This window comes from Pongo pygmaeus, chromosome 1 (genome assembly GCF_028885625.2).
Source record: "Pongo pygmaeus isolate AG05252 chromosome 1, NHGRI_mPonPyg2-v2.0_pri, whole genome shotgun sequence".
Lineage (NCBI taxonomy): Eukaryota > Metazoa > Chordata > Mammalia > Primates > Hominidae > Pongo > Pongo pygmaeus.
Genome location: NC_072373.2, coordinates 210435407 through 210449353, shown reverse-complemented (window position 1 = coordinate 210449353; position 13947 = coordinate 210435407). Strand labels below are relative to the sequence as shown.

The 13947-nt window shown below is 49.8% G+C and overlaps 1 protein-coding gene across 9 annotated transcripts in view; it reads left to right on the top strand.

The window, feature by feature from the left end:
* VWA5B1 (von Willebrand factor A domain containing 5B1) overlaps window positions 1–13947 on the top strand; it is a 68514-nt gene that overhangs the window by 48210 nt on the left and 6357 nt on the right. For 4 of the 9 annotated variants that reach the window (XM_054453649.1, XM_054453640.1, XM_054453622.1 and 1 more), the window contains 6 exons: window positions 3097–3274; window positions 3744–4058; window positions 6226–6363; window positions 8993–9106; window positions 11600–11669; window positions 12805–12922. In XM_054453649.1, coding sequence (XP_054309624.1) covers window positions 3097–3274; window positions 3744–4058; window positions 6226–6363; window positions 8993–9106; window positions 11600–11669; window positions 12805–12922 — 933 coding nt within the window. Of the gene's footprint in view, window positions 1–3096; window positions 3275–3743; window positions 4059–6225; window positions 6364–8992; window positions 9107–9339; window positions 9466–10896; window positions 10972–11599; window positions 11670–12804; window positions 12923–13947 lie in introns of those variants that run through there. The other 5 variants (XM_054453613.1, XM_054453597.1, XM_054453606.1 and 2 more) reach the window with 2 other exon arrangements.

The window sequence follows — 13947 nt, the reverse complement described above, 5'->3', positions numbered from 1 at the left end:
AGGAGTTCCAGACCAGTCTGGGCAACATGGCAAAATCCTGTCTCTACAAAAAATACAAAAATTAGCCGGGTGTGGTGGCACATGCCTGTAATTCCAGCTATTCGGGAGGCTGAGGCAGGAGAATCACTTGAGCCCAGGAGGCAGAGGTTGCAGTGAGCTGGGATGATGCCACTGCACTCCAGCCTGGGAGACAGAGAGAGATCCTGTCTCAAACAACACATAAAACAAACAAACAAAAGAATGGGCTTTATGTAGATTTGTCCTTGTAAGGCTGTGGTTCCATAAAAGCAGACTTTTCACTCTCCCTATATGCCCCCTCCCACTTCCAACCACCACCCCCATCCCTCCCTGCCTCCACTTACACATAAGCCCACTCTCTAAGGGTAGGGACACTGCCATCTTATCCCTGAGGGCCCTTCTCTGTGCTTATTGAGGGACCACTTGATGCAATCAGAAGGCAACTGGCCCTGCAGTCTGGCTGACTCTGCTCCTCAAACATGTCACTCCACTCTCTGAGCCCCAGCTGCCTCATCTACAAAATGGGGAGAATAGCTTAGGCACATGATTGAGCTGCCATCCATCAAAAGATATTTATTGAGAGCCAACTCTAAGTGGAGGACTCTTCCAGGCATTGGCTGATAAAAGATGCAGTGCCTGGCCCAGCACCTGGCACCCAGCAGGCATCCTTTGCTGGCAGGTCTATTTGGTGAGAGCTCTGGACAGGCTGGTTCCCCTTTACTTCTTTCCTGCGTGCTCCCTAGCTCTTCAGACCCATCTCTGCTCATCTCTCATCCCCTCCTGCCTGGCTTCTTCCCCAACCTGATTCCCCCTTATGCATGCACACGCAACACACTTATATGTGTGCGTACACACACACACACACTCCATGCACCCTCTGGCTGGATGAAGGCCTGGATCTTAGACTCATCTGTTGCCATGGAAACCTTACCAGCTTCAGTTGCTCTCTGTGACCCAGTATGGTGTTGATGGATGGGGGAATCCTAGTGTTTGATTGGGCAAGGAGCAGAGGGTAGGGATCCCCTGGGACTTAGCAGCCCTGGCTGGGGTCATCCTGGGAGTGACCAGTCCCCTCCTTCTCCCACATCCTTGTACCATTCCTAGGACCTCTGGCTTAGAAAGACAGAAAGGCAGCCCCCATTTAATGGGGAAGCACAGTCCCCCTCCTAATAAATACTTGATGGGGTGGAAAAGCCCCCATGGTTAACTGTTGGCCTAAAAAATTGTTACACCTGGTAAGTGTCTTTTCGCTCTCATCCCCTCCCCCTACCAGGGGATGTATATGGTCCCAGAGGCTTAAAATTCATTTCTAATTAATTTAATATTCTTCAATTACAAAAGTAATACATACTCAGTGTTTGCAATAAAAACCCTCAAACAATTCAGTCAGGTATAAAGTACAAATAAAAGGCCCCCTGCCCTATTCCCAGACCCACTTGGTTTTGAGTGTTTCCTTCTAGAAATATTAATACTACACACACAAACACATACATACACTATACACATATGTATTTTTAATAATCACATATATAAACTGCTCTCCAACTTACTTTTCAAATGTCTTTTTAATTCACTTTTTAAATAAATAATAGTCCACGGTATTTATTTAAAAGTGAATTTAATTACCCTTTTTGGTGAACAGTTCTATGAGATTTGACAAACGTATATGGTCATGTAATCATCGCCACAATGAGGATACAGGACAATCACAATTTACTTTTTTAAAATAAGTTTTATCTTGGACGTCTTTTCACTTTGGCATGAAGACGTCTCATGGACGTCTTTTCACTTTCTACTTCTTTATTTTCATTGTGTGACGTTCCATTGCATGGGATATACCAGAACTTATTTGCCAACCCCTACTGTTGCCAACCCCGACTGATTTGGATAGTTTCCAGATTTTTACATTTACAAACAATACTGCAACAAATATACAGTACTTGCACATCGTTATTTGCACTCTTGTGTATTTCCACAAGATCGAATTCCTGAAAGAGGAATTACCAAACCAAAGGGGCTTGTGCATTTTGATTGATAGCACATTGCTAGATTGTTCTCCCACAGCTGTGTACCCATTTACATTAGCACTGACAGTCCATGAGAGACTGTCTTTCCATTGACCACAGGGGTGCCATCAAACATTTAAATATTTGCCAATCTGCAAAATGGAAAAAAATTATAAACTTGTTTTAATTTACATTGTTCAAATTTTTCATGAGGCTGAGCATTTTTTCATGGGTTTATTGGATACTTTTGCTATAAACAGCCTGCAAATGCCCTTAACACATTATTGTATTAAGTTTGTCTTTTATCCCCAGCGATTTATAAAAGCTTCTTGAAAATGATCTTTTTCTTAACTATTGCAAATGTATTTCTCCATTTATCCCTTGCCTTTTGATATCTGTTTGTACCAGCACAAGAATAGATAGATTAAATCAACAAAACAGAACAGAAAGTCCATAAATAAAACCAAATGTGCATGAAAGCTTTGTTGGGATAGAGGTAGGAAACTGATTAAACTGCGGGGATTCAAATGGAAAAACTGCATTCAATAAATTGTGAGATTCTTACCATTTGGAAAATCAAGAAAAATCTGATTCCTTTCTCCTTACTCCAAAATAAATTTCATGTAAATCAAAGACTTAAACACACAAACAAACAAAAATGAAATCCCAAAAATTCTAGAATATTTTTTGAGTGAGAAAGACCTTTTAAGTATGACATATGGGAAGACATAAGGAAAAAAGGTTGATAATTTTAACCATACACACAGAAAAGTTTAAATTTTATGGCAAAGAAAAAAAGTGGGTTTAGAATTATCCATGGTGCATGATTTTCCATGGTTTGGAATTATGATTGATGTTTCTCATGGATAATGGAGACTGGGTCATGCGTCCCTGAGTACTGGAGGGGCAGTGCCCAGGAGGAGCTGCTGTGCCCCAGGAAAGAGCTGGTGGGGTGGGGGTGGGGGAGCAGAAGGAAGGAGGGTCCAGCCACCAGGAGCTCTTCCTCCTCCTTCTCCTCCTCCTCCTCCTCCTCGTCCTCCTCCTCTTTCTCTTTCTCCTCTTCCATCTCTAGCCCTTGCTGAACAGTGGTCAGGACCTGAACCAGGGCCCCAAACTCCGTGGCCCAGGGGCCCGAAGGCCCTCTCTGCTGCCCCAAGGCTGCCAGCCCTTCCTGCCCTGGGGCCAGGAGACCCAGGCCTGGAGCCCTGTGAGAGAGCGGACTTCTGACAGCCGAAGCCCCGGAGATCTGGGTAAGTGACCACAGGGTCCAGGACCTGACTGGAGACAGGGAGGAATCACTGGCTGTGGTTCAACTTCAGATGACAGGCCCAGAGGGCAGATGCCTGGGTCTGTCCCCTTGGGGTCTGCTGCGGCTCACCCCTCTCTGAGGACCTCACCAATCCCACGCTTCCCAGTCACCTTGGTTCTTGGGTGGCCTCTGAGGCTGCAGCTCCATTCTCTGTGCCCCTGTCCCACCCCATCCTATCTGGCCCCCTCAGGCACTGGCTTCCTGGGAGGCGGATCTGTCCTCCCTTGGGGACAAGCCCATGCCTCCGCAGCTGTCCTAGGAAAGCAGTTGGAGTTGCCTGTTCCCTGGGGAGATGGAGTGGGCTGTACTTGCTTAGAAGTGTCTGCTCCCTGGGGAGGAATGATGTCCCCTGGGAGTTGGCCGTCTGTCCCCCAGGTTAGCGCTTGGCCCACTTGTCCCTCTGCCCGCAGAGCCGTCCCACCACCCCTCTGCCTTCGAAACAGAGACGTCCTCGGACTGGGAGCCCCCAGCCGAGTCCCAGGAGCGAACCAGTCCCAGCAGGCCCGCCACCCCGGGCCCGGTGCTGGGCAAGGCCCTGGTCAAAGGCCTGCACGACAGCCAACGCCTGCAGTGGGAGGTGAGCTTCGAACTGGGGCCCCCTGGACCGGAGAGGGGCGGCGCGCGGGATGCCGACCTATGGAGCGAGACCTTCCACCACCTGGCGGCCCGCGCCATCATCCGCGACTTCGAGCAGCTGGCGGAGCGCAAGGGCGAGATCGAGCAGGGTGAGCGCCGCGGACCTGCGCCCCTCCCGCGGACCTGCGCCCCTCCCGCGGACCTGCGCCCCTCCCGCGGACCTGCGCCCCTCCCGCGGACCTGCGCCCCTCCCGCGGACCTGCGCCCCTCCCGCGGACGGCCTCCGGAGGACCGCCCCCCTCCACAGCCGCTCCCCCTTCCCCACCCGCCCCCGGTGATCCTCCCAGCCCCGCGTGGTCCGCCCACCTCCTTCCCCGGTCCTGCCCCAACCCCTCTCTACAGTCCCGCCCTATTCCCCGCCCACTCTCCCTGTGACCCGCCCACCTCTTTCCCCGCTCCGGGCCCCACTCTCGCCCCATCCCCTCATTACAGCTGTGCCTAGTGCCCCGCACACGCCCCTCCCCCCCACTATGGCCCGCCCACCCCGCCACTCCCCGCCATAGCCCGTCCCCACCTCCATGGTCAGCCCACCTCCTTCCCTGACCCGGCCCCCACCCTGTGCCTGTCCACTTCCCCCAGGACCCGCCCTGCTCTCTCCCGTCGGCCTCCAGGACCCGCCCCCTTCTCACAGCCCCGCCCACTGCCCGCCCACTCGCCTCTCCGGCCTCCATGCTCCGCCCCCTCCCCATTCTGCTCAGTGCCTGGGCTCATTCCCTACCCCTGCTCCAGGATCAGCCCTTCATCTCTGGCTTCAGCCCCCTTCATCTCCCCACAGCCCCGCCACGGCTCACTGTTCCTCCACTCCACCTCACACCGCAGACTTCAGGTGACTCCCCTCATTCCCAATCGCCCTTCCCCTCACACCCGCCCACCCACCAACACAAGCACAGCCCAGGGCTCCATTCCATTCCCGCCAAGATCCACCCTCTTCCCTCTGCCTCCGAGTAAGTGGTCCTGTCTCCCAGCCCTGGGCTCTTCCACCCCCATCCAGTGACCCGTCCTCTTCTCTCCTGCCTCATTTCTCTCTCCTAGGGGCGCCCCATTTCCCAGTGCTTCTCCCCTGCAGCGGCCCCTGTAGGGCTCCAGAGACAGAAAAATGGCGACAGCCCACACCTTCCTCCAAGTCCCCCAGTCCAGGGGCTCCACGCACTCATTCATCACGCCATTATTTACTGTGGATCTGCTGGGGACCAGGCTCCCACTGGGCCCGGTAAACCAGCTGAACAGCCCAGTGAAAAAGCAGTCTCCATCCCTTCCTTACCCATGAGTGCTTGACAAACTAGCAGGGAAGCCAGCATTAATCAAATCATTACACAAATAATTAATTGAGTGCATTTGTCCTAAGTGCTATTAAGAAAAAAGACAGGGATCCAAGAGATTGTGTAACAGGGACAGTGGGGGAGCTAATTTAGTCCAGGAATTGGGGCAGACTTTACTGAGAAAGTGACTGGTGGGATCTTGATGGAACACACTTGGAGAATATAAATATAAATAGAGAACGGTTATATCATTTCTTTGTCGTGGGTTTTGCTTTATTTCTATAATAATATTATTTTGTTTATATTTTACTTGTATTTTTGTACTGTACATGTTACTTTTTTTCTTCCCGTGAGCTCCTCACCTTACAGCTTACGAAGCACTCTTCTACCCTCTCTCTCCTTGGGTCCTCGCACAGCCTTCTGGAGGCTGCAAGCACGGAGACTGCTCACCTGTTCAAAGGAAAGGGATTGGGCTTTGGGGTCAGACCATCCTGAGTCCTGATCTCAGATCCGTTCCTAACTTGCTATGTGACCCTAAGCTCACCAGTCTCCTCTGATTTGCAATGTCCTCAGCAGTTAAATGGGTCAGATCAGTGGTCCCCACCCACCAGCCAGGGCACCTATGAAGTTTTACGGCAACGTTCCCATTAGACATCTGCAAAATTGAAGTACAAAATACAGACAACATAGTGGGATGGGTGTTTTTAAAAATAAAACTACAGTTATTTAAAGGAAGTAGCTGTCTTTTATTCTGAGACAATGTCTTACATTTTTACATTAAAATATCCTTTATTTTGTGAAATGATGACGTGAAATGATGGTGTTTTTTTTAAAAAATGCCTTTAGTTAGCAAGTTGGCAAGCCCTTGATTTTAAAGGCTTATTTAATCCCAAAGATGGGGACCACTTAGGTAGAGCTCCCTTTTTAGCTTCCAAAGCTTCTGTGTCAGGGAAGACTTTCTGAGTCCAAACAGTGACCCCAGTTTCTCCCTCCACAGGGTCCAACCGCCGCTACCAAGTGAGCGCCGTGCACACCAGCAAGGCCTGCAACATCATTAGCAAATACACAGCCTTCGTGCCTGTGGACATGAGCAAGAGCCGGTACCTGCCCACCATGGTGGAGTACCCCAACTCTGGTAAGGCAGGCGAGCGGCCAGGGGCACTCCTGGGGGCCAAGCAGCCCTTGTGGACTGGGGGAGGGGGCTGAGATACAAAGGACCACAGACCAGCAGGGAGCGGGGTGAGACAGAGCCTAGAAGCAGAAAGGCCCCCAGTGGATGATTTGGCTGCTAGGGAGTGGGTGCCCCTGGGGCCTCATCCTACTGCTCTGCAGAGGCTGTTAAATCACCCCACTCCCTTTTCTCCACCAGATGAAAATGATTTTATTGTATTTCTTCAACTGGGACAATATTTGCTCATTATAGAAAATTCTAAACTATAGAAAGATATAAAATGTAAAAAATAACTGAGACCAACAGTCATCCAGGAGTGTATACTAGTCACTCACTTGGTGTGACCATCCTTCCAGACTTCTCTCTATGGATATCAGCATGTAGAGAAATCAAAAGACAGATCATTTTACATGAATTGCGTTATCCTAATATGTGCTATATTTTACAAAATATGAGCGTGGAAAGTGTCACTCCATGAAATGAATCTATATCATTTTAATAGCATATTCCTCTGCAGGGAGCTGTCATCCTCAGAATAGCCAATTAGTGTTCGAAAGCACTTTGTATATATTTTCAATCCTTTAATCCTCAAAACAGCTCTACAAAGTAGACGCTATTATTATCCCCATTTTATAGATGGAAAACAGAGGCAGAAGGAGCTAAGTTACTTTCCTGAGGTCACACAGCCATGATGGGCTGGAGCCAGGCTTTACATTTATTGACCTGGCTCTGGATTATGTATTTTCTTCCACTCCTTTCTACTGTCTCTGAAAATTTATTGCAATCTTTTAAAATCTATTTAGACCTTTAGTTTATTCCCCATTTGGTTATTGTAAATTATACTGCAAAAAACGTCTTTGTGCATCTTTCTGGTTATCTCCTCAGGGTTAATTAATTCTCAGAAGTAGGATTGCAATGTCAAGGGGATGCCCATTTAAAATTGTGATGTATGTTACCAAACTGCCCCCTTACCGTCCCACAGGTTATTCAAATCTCCATCCTCTCCAACACTGAATATTGTTTATCTTTCTAAACTCTGCCAGTCTGATAGGTGAGAAGAGAATCTCTCTTTTGTCATTTTTTAATTTTGAGGTGCTTTTCATGTTTATGAACTATTTGTGCTTTTTTTGTTTCAAATTACATTTTCCTGTCCTTTATGGTCACCCCTCCCCTGCTTTTTATTAGCAGACGTCCAGAAAGAATTGTGTTTGGAAATAAAATATGCCCTTCCTAATTCCACCTGTCCCCCTTTTCTTATCTGTGGTACCAAAATGATCAACCCTCCTCAACTGCTATCATTTCAGGCAATGGAGTGGCCATTTAATCAGGCTGTTCGCTTATTCATGTTGCAAGGATGACCATCCCTCCCACTCATCTATGACCAGCCTGCTGGCATCTGTAGCCACAGCCTAGGAAGTTAGGGACCTGGCCCATATCTTAACCAAAGTCCCAAAGCCCCCTAAGATCTAGATCAGCACTTCCCCAAGTGTGTTCCAAGAAACTAGAACTCTAGTCTCATGTCCTATGAATAGCCATCCAGCATAAAAATAGAAAATACCAGATTAGGAAATACATTTAAGAACCACTGGATTAGATAAAGTTCAAAAGCTTTCTTTACTGCAGAACTTCTCAGAGTGTTTAGTATGTTAATATACATCAAGAGGCTCAGAGAATGGGCTACGGTATGCAGCTTCTCCAAAACTTGTTTCCCAACACAACTCTAATTTTTAAGGAAAAACTTACAGACTAGTGCTCTCTGAGAGTGGGGTTCCCTAAAGCATACTTTAGGGTGCTGTAACTTCTTTCTTCTTCTTTTTTTTTTTCTTTGAGAGAGTCTTGCTCTGTTGCTCAGGTTAGAGTGCAGTGACACAATCACAGCTCACTGCAATCTCTAACTCTTGGGCTCAAGTGATCCTCTCACCTCAGCCTTCCAAGTAGGTGGGACTACAGGCATGCACTACCACACCCAGCTAATTTTTTAATTTTTTTTTTGTAGAGATAGGGCCTCGCTATGTTACCCAGGCTGGTCTTGAACTCCTGAGCTCAAGTGATCCTCCCATCTCAGCCTCCTGAAGTGCTAACATTACAGACATGAACCACCCTGCCCAGCCCAGGGTGCTGTAACTTCATCTCTTTTCCATCCACCCCCTCTTGGTGATGCCCTGGGATTTCAGGGGCCTGCCCTGTGGGAGGGGTACTTGGGACACGGATCTCTGAGACAGTAAACAGAGAGAAGAACAGAATGTTCCTGAAAAAACTGGCCTTTTAACTTCCTGGAAAACATTGTGGCTTCTTAAACATTCTCTCAGCAATAGTATCTACCCAGCAAGCTAGATATTATTATCCCCGTTTTCTAGATAAGGAGACTATGGCTCAGTGGGGTCTGCACCCATCCCACTGGAAAGAGATGGGGCTGGGGCTCAAACCTGGGTCTTTCTGACTCTAAAGCTTATGGTCTTACCCTGTACAACACCTTCCTGCCTTTGGATAATTGAAAGATTGAAGCCAGAATCATTCCTGTCAGCCCTGGGGGAGAGGCAAAGGACTGGCACATTTGTACCCAACCACCCGTTTCCCCTTGTCTTCCGCGAAGGAGCTGCCCTGCGTATGCTCAGCTCTCGGGCCCTGGCCCAGCAGTGGAGGGGCACCTCTTCTGGCTTTGGACGGCCGCAGACGATGCTTGGAGAAGATTCAGTACCAGGAAATGGTAAATTTCGGGCCCTAAGTAAGAGCCACCCTGGGCACTTTCGGAAGCCCGGGCCCCTGAGGTTACTGCGTCCTCATGTCCGAGGCCCTAGGACCACTCTCTGAGTCTGCACTGTGGGCTTAGGCAGGCCCAAGGCAAAGCCAGGCCTCCCAGGCTCTCTGAAGCCTAAGAGGGACAGAGAGGCTTGGTATGGCCGGAGCGCACCACCACTGACACAGCTCTCTCTTTGCCAGAGAGCGGCACCACCTCCCTGCCGGCACGTCTCCCCTTCTGAGGTCTGCTGACCCTGGTGCTGTTCCCTGCCTCCAGCCTCTGAGTCCTCCCAGGCACCAACTGCCAGGAAACCTAATAAACAAGGGAAAAAGCAAAGAGCGAAGAGGCAGTCCCATCTGTTTGGGTCCCACCATCTGTTTCTTTCAGGATTCCCAACAGCCTCCTTTGAGCCTTCACCTGGTTTCATTGTGCCTGCAGCTTGGCTCCTTGAAGAGCTGGGATTTGACCTTCTTGTAACCTTGCACTAGTTCCCAGGATGGCTTTAACCCTCTGTGTCCTGCATGGATGTTGTCTTTCTGTCTCCCTAAAGACAGCCTAACTGCTGCACTCGTCCTAACCCCTTTCTAGGTACCCTCACACGCACAGGGAGGATCTCCTGCCTTTTGCTGTGCAGGAGGAAGACATCAGAGGTCCCGCCTGGCCACTAGCCCAGCCACCCAGACCATAAGGATTTTTTTATTCCAGGTCCTAGAAAGTGCTCACAGACATTGATGGGTTTTAAAACAAAAACAAAAACAGAACACAGTGTGAGGGGGTGGAAACCCAGAGGAGCTCTTCAGAATCAAAGTGTTCTCTCAACTTCTTGGTCCCATTGGCCTCCAAAACCCAGGAGAACCAGCTCCACCCCTGAGCCAAGCTGAACTTCCAGTCTTCGGAAAATTGCTGGTCTATACCTTCGTTTCTCCAAAGCTTAGCTTTTGGTGGCCCATGGCGTCCATCAAAATCACAAATCCTTTATTTTATTTATTTATTTATTTATTTAGATGGAGTCTCACTCTGTCTCCCAGGCTGGAGTGCAGTGGCATGATCTCGGCTCACTGCAACCTCCACCTCCTGGGTTCAAGCGATTCTCCTGCCTCAGCCTCCCAAGTAGCTGAGACTACAGGCACCCGCCACCACGCCCTGCTAATTTTATATTTTTAGTAGAGTTGGGGTTTCACCATATTGGCCAGGCTGGTTGCGAACTCCTGACCTCAAATAGTTCAACACCTTGGCCTCCCAAAATGCTGGGATCACAGGCATAAGCCACCGCGCCTGGCTACAAATCCCTCCCTTGAAATTGTTCTCCGATTCATGCCCACATTCCTGACTTTTTTTTTTTTTTTTTTTTTTTTGAGACAGGGCCCGTAGTCCAGGGCTTTACTAAGCACTTAGCAATGGACTAAGCATTATCTGCGTATTATCTCATTTCATCTTTACAACACTGTGAGACAGATAATATTATCCCCAATTTGCAATCAAAATTTGTAAAGTAATTTTGCCAAGTCCCCACAGCTGGTCAGTGGTGGTGGTGGTGGTGGCGGGGGTCGGGATTTGAACCCAGGCCTGTCTAACCTTATGATGGGGCAACAGTTATATCTGTGAAAGATGAAGGCCCATCCGAGCAGGGGTGGAAACCCTAGCCTTGTTCCCCAACCCACCTGCAGACACCGTGAATTAGACCATCACTCTCCTGAGGGGATGGGAGGTGAGGAAGGGAGGGGAGAGGTCCAGCCTCACTGGCTCCTCTGTCCTAGACATGGAGGCAAGTCCTACTGCTCTGTTCAGTGAGGCCACGTCCCCTGGCCGCGAGAAGCACGGTGCTTCTGAAGGTGAGTGGGCAGGCGGCGCTGCCTCTTCATCAAGATGGTGACAGGGATTGGTCCTGGGGTCAGGAGAGTATCTTAGCACCGACAAAGCCCTCAGGGCTTCATGAAGTCCTCAAAGCAGCCCTCTGCACGGGGAATAGGATTATCCCCAATTGAAAGATGAGGAACAGGTGCAAGGAGGTGAAGTGACTTGCCCAAGGTCACAGAGCACGCTGGTGACAGAGCTGGGCCTGGATCGGGCCTCCCAGCTCCCTGCTGAGGGACCATTTTTGCCACTCTGCTCTGCCTAGAGTCCTCTAGCAACGTGCCAAGGAGGTCAACTCAGTGTCCCCATTTAGGAATGAGCAGGGCTGAGTGAAGCTGTCACTGCCCCACAAGTAACGTTCCAGAAGATCCCAGGGGCTGCCGGCCAAGGAATCTTAGAGGCCAGCTTTTTGCAGGCAGACATAATCTCATCCCACCCCACACCAACTGGAACAGAAGGAGCTCTGCAGCCTAATGGTTCGCTCGAGTCCCTAGGAGCTTAGCTAAGCCCCTGCCCCTCTCTGGGCCTCTGTTCCCCCAGTTGGTCAGTGAGCAGTTGGACAGGGTCATCTTCGGGTCTCAACTCGGTCATTCTGTGGCTCTCCAGGTCCCCGGCGCAGCCTGGCCACAAATATTCTTTCTTCCGTGAAGGCCTCAGAGAATCTCTTTGGATCCAGGTAGGTGAGATTTCCAATAAAGGTACACTCTCCTGCCACCTATTTTCCTGGGGTGGTCCCTGGGGTTTTCCCTGACTTGGAAGGCCAAAGGCAGGTTCAGCCTGACATTTAGGCAGGTGTCGTAAAGAAGGCACTCCTGCCCAGAGCAATCGCTGTCTGCCAGGTTTCACGCTACCTCAAATCCCCCACTTTACTTATCTCCCACACTTCCAAGATCTCTTTCCAAATGCAAATATGCATGGGAGGGCTGACATAAAACTTGTCTGACCACTGGACTGGACAAGAATATGATAGCAAAAGAGGGTCACAATTCAGGTGTAGTAGCTCACACCCGTAATCCCAGCACTTTGGGAGGCCGAGGCAGGAGGATCACTTGAGGCCAGGAGTTCGAGACCAGCCTGGGCAACACAGTGAGACCCTGTCTCTACAAAAAATTTAAAAATAGGCTGGGCGTGGTGGCTCACCCCTGTAATCCCAGCACTTTGGGAGGCCAAGATAGGCGGATCATAAGGTCAGGAGTTCGAGACCAGCCTGACCAACATGGTGAAACCCTGTCTCTACTAAAAATGCAAAAATTAGCCGGGAGTGGTCACACGCACCTGTAGTCCCATCTACTAGGGAGGCTGAGGCAGGAGAATCACTTAGACCTGGGAGGCAGAGGTTGCAGTGAACTGAGATTGCTCCACTGCACTCCAGCCTGGGCAACAGAGCAAGACTCCATCTCAAAAAAAATAAAAAATAAAAAATTAGCCAGACATGGGTGTGTGCCTGCAGTCCAGGAGACTGAGGTGGGAAGATCGCTTGAGCCCAGGAGTTTGAGGCTGCAGTAAGCTACGACTGTGTCACTCCAGCCTAGGTGACACAGTGAGATCCTGTCTCAGAAACAAAACAAAACAATAAAAGAGGGTCATCAGGAGAACACTAACCTCTTCCTAGTCCCAGCTGCTGCTAACTCATTGAGTGACTTGGAGCAGTTGCTTCAAGCCCATGTTTCCAGGCTTCCGCTTCCTTAGCTATCAGATAAGGAGGCTGGAGGGAGCCATCTATTGCATCCCTTCTGACCCTGACTTTCAGGGGCATCTGGGTGGGCACTGGAGGTTGGGATGCCCAGGGCCACCTGACTTCACCTGCACAGGCTAAATCTCAACAAGTCCAGGCTACTGACACGAGCAGCCAAGGGCTTCCTGAGCAAGCCACTGATCAAAGCTATAGAGTCGACCTCCGGGAACCAGAGCTTCGACTACGTACCGCTGGTGAGTGCCCTGACCCCAGGTGTCAGTGTCCCTCCGCTCCACTCAGCAGCAGGGCCTTCCTGTGATCCCCCTGCCCACCTCTCCACTTCCTCAAAGAGAAGAAGGCTTTGGTCTTAGAGCTCAGATCCCCTGAGTTTTGAGGTTTCCTAGAGCTTCCCACCCAAGTAGTTAGCAGGGAGGGCAGAGGGAGGTTGCATGAATCTCCCCTGCCCAGAGGCCTAGGGATATTGCTAGAAGCCAGCACCAGCATCACGAAAATTCTTTGCATTCTGCTATCTTTGCCTTAAAAATTCGTGGGAATTTTGCATTCTACTCCACGCATCTATGTGTATCTGTTTTTCAGTACATAAAAATAAGCTTTGAAATGACTCACAAGTGAGTAAAATTAACATCCCGGGGACATGGACTGTGTTTAGCAACTGGGTCTGCAGACACCTCAGCATGCTGTAGCAGGGTGAGAGGCTCAGGTCTGGAGTGGGCTTCTCTGAACTAAAGAACAAGGGAGACTGGCCCTGCCACATCTGGGGCCCCTCAGGGCTTGGGAAACAGAGGATGCTCAAAGGAGGAGCACAGTTTGAGCATCACTGCATACCTCTTCTGTCCCTCCATACCCAAGTGCATAATATTCTGAATTTCCAAATATCCAGGGCAACTGAGCACTAGGCATGTTTTCACTCAACAAGTATTTATTGAGTTAGGCCCAGTGCTAGACCCTGGAGAGACAACTTTGAACTAGACAAACATAGTTTCTGCACTTATGGTGCTAAGTGTCTAATAGGATTCAGACAAGGAACCAGGCAATTCTAGCCCTTGGGAGTAGCAACGGGAGAGGTCTGGTTTGGTTGGGGAGTACAGGGGGTGGACATCTAGCCCAGGCTTGAGATGTGGGGAGCAGACCCAAGCATGACTTCTTGGAGAAGGTCAAGGCTAAGCCAAGACTTGCAGGATGAGGAGATATGGCCAAAGGCCTCCAGAGGAGAGACAGAGCTTGGCAGCTGGGGAATGGAGTTGGAGAGGGTAAGAGT